Source organism: Verticillium alfalfae, genomic scaffold, assembly GCF_000150825.1.
Source record: "Verticillium alfalfae VaMs.102 supercont1.1 genomic scaffold, whole genome shotgun sequence".
Taxonomy (NCBI): Eukaryota; Fungi; Ascomycota; class Sordariomycetes; order Glomerellales; family Plectosphaerellaceae; genus Verticillium; species Verticillium alfalfae.
Genome location: NW_003315038.1, coordinates 535,723 through 540,560, shown reverse-complemented (window position 1 = coordinate 540,560; position 4,838 = coordinate 535,723). Strand labels below are relative to the sequence as shown.

Genomic DNA, 4,838 nt, shown 5'->3' with positions numbered 1-4,838 from the left:
GTTTGTTGCTTCTGCACCTTAGTGTCTCAGTGGCTGTCCTCGAGATCTGGCAGTCAGGGTCACCAGAAAGAGATTCAGTGTCGAATTCAAGATTGTAGTGGGGCGTCGACGAACCGAGGCACGGAATCGCTGCTTGATTCAGGTGTAGATGACGAACCATTTGACACACCAGCCACATCGATCTATTTTGGGTTCGTCGTTGGTGTGGCGGTGTCAAGATGGAAGGATGGATTACATAAGGCACCCAAGGGAATGGGACGACGGGTCACGGACACGACGCGCTTCGATGGTGTCTGCGCACCAAGCCAAGGGGATCCTGTCGATGCAGGTGCCATGTCAAACCTCGGGGTCGCCTGATATCCATCCTCAAGGTGTGCGCGTTCACTGTTCCCTTCTCCACCGGCGGCGCGATCGAGCATTTAGCAGCGCAACAGCTCGATGATCCATGATCGACAGGGTCTCATCCAGATGGGCGCCGACGCCTGACCGAACTCTCGACATCAGGAACCAACCTCATCCAGCCGGAGCCTGCCCCAGGCATTGACATCTGAAAGTTGGCATCCCGACGGTTCTTATGACCTGCCAACAATGTCGTACCCGGGCCAAATGCCCACGGGCAACCCGGTTACAGCAGCCAGCAGTATCAGTATCCGAACGGCCAGCAACAGGCCCCGCAACAGGCATATGTGCAGCAACACCAACAACAAGCGCCACCACTGCATGGCCACGTTCAACAGCAGCAACATGGGCTGCAGGTGCCACAGTACCAGCAGTACCAACAATATACACAGCAACAGCCTCAGCACCACCAGCGGCCTCAGCACCATCAGCAGCACCATCAGCAGCCACAGCAGCAGCAGCAGTTCCAGGGCTATCAGCATCATGGACAAATGCCCCAAGGCCACTATGCCCACCTCTCTACACCCGCGCCGTCGATGAACTATGTCAACGTTCTGGCAAATAACAACGGCCAATTTTCGACGACATTCGACAATACCTTCGACCCACGACAAGAACAGCGCCCTCCTTCCATATCCCCGGCACCTTCGCCATACCCCGCCGCCCAACCCTACCAGGTTGCTCCTGCGCAACTCCAAGCGATTACTCCTACTCCGCCTCGAGCCTACTCGTCACCATCGCCAGCGCCGGTTCCCCAACAGATCCCACAGTTTCAGGTTCCTCAAACCGGCTCAAGAATAATGGGACAGCAGGATATCATGCCCATCACCGCCCAACAAAGCCATGTGTCGCTGCAACGCCCAGCACCGATGTCGCTTGCCAACGAGTTTCACCGGTTCAACAGAGCCCAATCCGGCTTTGCCAAACAGCCCTCCTACGAACGGCGACAATTTCGGCAATGAACTCGCCCGGCATCAGAAAGAAGGTCTCCAGCAATCTCACCACGCCCGTCCCCTGCTTCCTCGGCCCGCGCTTCCCCAGCTATGACTCCGAAGACAAGGCCGTTCGAGTCTGCGACCGTACTGGTTCATGTCGCCGAAGAGTGTTTGAGCAAAGCATATTCCGCTGTTCATAGTGTTGCCGCTTCAACAGATGAGGGCCGAATGCGAGAGTATCAGAAACTTATCTCCACAGGCTTAGCCTGCTTGGACGCCGCTGTGCAGACGAACAAACTTGCGCCACGCCAAGAAGCGAAGGCGAGACTCAGATATGCATCAATATTGTACGAGGAGACGGAAAATCTGCAGGAGGCAGAAACCACTTTGTTTCAAGGAATAAAGCTCTGTGAGAAGGTTCGTATTCGAAATTTGATGGCCCAGCGAGTCGATATTGACACTTCAACAGCATCGTTATACAGATCTGAAATACTGTATGCAGTATGCTGCGTTGAAAGTCCTGTTCCAGAGGAACCACAAGGCAGCCTTTATTGCAATTGACAAGCAGATTGCAGAGTGTCAAACGTAAGTCCCAATCGGATTGTAGGTTCTGGTACATTGCTAAGACCTTGTAGATTCAAGCACTACCCCTGGTTGTATGCTTTTCGACTTCTCAAGACGACGTTGCAAACGTATGCCGGCAACGCGCCCGATGCCAACCATTTCGACAACCTTCAAATGCTGGGAACCTTCGCTTACGAGAGGGGTGACAACGCTATTGGAGTGTTGGCCTCATTACTCGAGGGCCTCGCTCATCTGCGAGTTATGAAGTCTGACAGTGTCGAAAGGGTTCAGACATGTCTTGCGCAAGCAGCCATGTATCAGTTGGATCCTACTGTCAAGGTACCCCAACTCGATATCTTGACACTGCTGCTGGACCTCGCTTGCAGTATGCATCAGAAGAATCCAGACACTCTGGTGCAGAAATTGTCCGCACTAGAGTCAAGGTTAGACCAAACGATCAGCTCTCAGGACTGGACAGATGACGCCACAGAGGTCTGTGTTCCTATGAAGAAGCAGCCCTCATCTTCCCTCATCGTCAGCGAGGACACAACTGCGATTCTCCGTCCCGGGAAAGATGACGAGGGAACTGATCTAGTGGTTCTATCGTTCCTGTCGAAACAAGAACTCTTCGCATTGGTGTAAGGACTCAGCCATTTTACACATTGATGACTAAAGCTAACGAGACACAGCCACGCTTTTGGGGGGCTTGCGAACATGTATAGGCCCGCATCGCGAGAGCAAGTAGGCAAGATGAAGAGCCTCCAGCGATGGGCGGCCGGGCTGGAGACCGTGCAACATGGTATGTCAACCGTATACTTCCAGCCAAGATGTTGGTTCTGACCTTACTAGTCTCTACGCAACACATGTTGGGAAACCGCGCCTTGACGACCGTTTCGCTGCATGAATCCATCAGACAGACCAAGTGGCGAACAGAGATCTTCTGTTACTTGCAGCTGCTGATTGGTCTGTACAATGCGACTCAGAGCAAATGGAAGCTCGTAGACCAAAGTGTCTCGAAACTCCAGAAAGCGGCCACGCCTGCGGTCAATGAGATTTTTACACTCTTCACACTATATCTGACAGGTGTCTATTATCAAGGCACCGGCGAGTTCGAAACAGCACTCACCATCTATGAGGATCCGCGGTTGCAGATCCCCTCTGGACCGGATGGTCCTGAGAGTAGAAAGCCAGCAGAGCTAGAAGTCTGCATACTGGCCGCGATGAGTCGGCTATGGATCCTCCAAGACCCGGGGTTCCAAGATGAGCAGACCACAAATAAACTCTTGGAAAGCATACAACCGCTATGCACGACACATCCCGACTCGGAGTTCCGCACTGCCTTCAGTCTCGTCCAGGTCACGACTCAGCCAGACCTGGAGATGAACATTGTGAAACAGAACATCCAATCCGCGCTTAACGGAGCGCAAAGGACGAACAACACTCACTGCCTCGCAATAGCGTTGACGATCATGCGTTGTCGTCTCTTCGAGAACGTGGTGGTGAGCAAGCGTTGAAGAGCGCCAAGGCAGCCTCGCAGCAGGCTAAGCGCAGCGCCAACCTCCTCTGGATGAGCGTGGCGACGGCATGCTCGCCAATTCGTACGAGGTGCAGGGGCAGCTTGCGAAGCACGAGTGGCGCAGGCTGCGGCGCAAGAGAACGCCAGTCGCGCCGCGCGAGCGTTCGAGTGAATTGTAAGACTATTATTTTACACCATGGTGTTGTGGGGGAGTGGCATCAAAACCTGGCGCATGGAAATCTTGATTTGACGATTTGTCAACTTGCAAATACCCCCTTGCTCCGGGAAGAGCAGTGTTTTGGCGGAAGAATATGGCTGGATGAAGGACCGGTGGTGGAGCTGCGGTCGTGACGGGAATACGCCAGTGTCTGGTGCTATTGTAACTACGAGATCTCTGATGACTCATTATCAGCGCTGCATACACATCCAGCATACCATGGCTGCATGGAGCCTTGATGTGCGAGGGCCTCCTTGTTTCAATCTCTTCGATCCTATCGTGCCGCAGTTGTATTGAAGCCAGAGACACGTCGGGGGCAGCCTCCAGCTATAGGGTGGGACATCCAGTAGCCGAGGAGGCGTGGGCTCGTTCGGATCCGTTTACCGGTATTTGACACCAAACATCAATCGTCGAATAGGCGAATCGCAGCTTATAACATAAATCAAGTCAGTAGTAATCTTATACTTACAAGACCAGCTCGAAGACAGGTATAGCAGGATCTCGATACACGGATACGACTCCTCCGCAAGGCTGCCCTACGCTCGCGCAAGCAGAGCAAACCCACGGCTGGATGCTGTCACACCTCGTTTGAGGAAAGCGCGGTGATGATGGCTTGCATCATCAGTGTGCCGTGTCATTCAGGGTCCTCAGCTGCCAAGACGCGGCGTTCAGCGCCCGCCCCCCAACCTGACTCTTGTAGCATCAAGGCCCCTGGTCTTGCCGCACATGGCGTCCACTGGCGAACTCCGCAGGCGTCGTTGACTAGGTATACGAGGCATCAAACGTGACCTTGCTTGAAGCTGTACTGGTGACTATTTTGTGGCGCCAAGCATAGAGGGCGCCGGCGGCATTCAGCCTCAGCCTTTCGGGCTGGGTAGGAAGCGGTGCCGACCACCGTGAATCGAGGTACAAATGGCTCAGTTCGCATGTGTGCAGAGGAGAGACTTGTACGACTGTCGCAACATGAAATAAAAGCAACGCAAACGCTGCTCTCCTGTGAACAGGTATCCAATCGTTGCCCTGACCCTCTGTTTGCCTTCGGCTCTCTTAAAACCCAACCGCAAGCCCCGAGGGGCGCGACAATAGCAAGCAACATGACTACCACGGCGCCCTCAATGTCTAGTCCTACGAGCATTATCTGCGATTATTGCCTCGAGTCGAACCTTGAGTTCTACGAACCGTCCAAAGACTGCGAGGCTGCGGCCCG

General features: G+C 53.9%; 2 protein-coding genes across 2 annotated transcripts; both read left to right on the top strand.

Moving 5' to 3' along the window:
* Positions 1 to 588: 588 nt before the first annotated feature.
* On the top strand, positions 589 to 939 carry VDBG_00174 (predicted protein; the record flags this gene model as incomplete). Its single annotated transcript, XM_003008447.1, has 1 exon — positions 589 to 939. The coding sequence occupies one exon, from the start codon at positions 589 to 591 to the stop codon at positions 937 to 939; it is 351 nt and encodes a 116-aa protein (XP_003008493.1).
* A 418-nt stretch (positions 940 to 1,357) lies between these two features.
* Positions 1,358 to 3,412, top strand: VDBG_00173 (conserved hypothetical protein; the record flags this gene model as incomplete). The annotated part of the gene is made up of 6 exons (XM_003008446.1): positions 1,358 to 1,478; positions 1,552 to 1,751; positions 1,804 to 1,919; positions 1,970 to 2,536; positions 2,588 to 2,697; positions 2,748 to 3,412. The coding sequence occupies 6 exons, from the start codon at positions 1,358 to 1,360 to the stop codon at positions 3,410 to 3,412; spliced, it is 1,779 nt and encodes a 592-aa protein (XP_003008492.1).
* Positions 3,413 to 4,838: the final 1,426 nt, after the last annotated feature.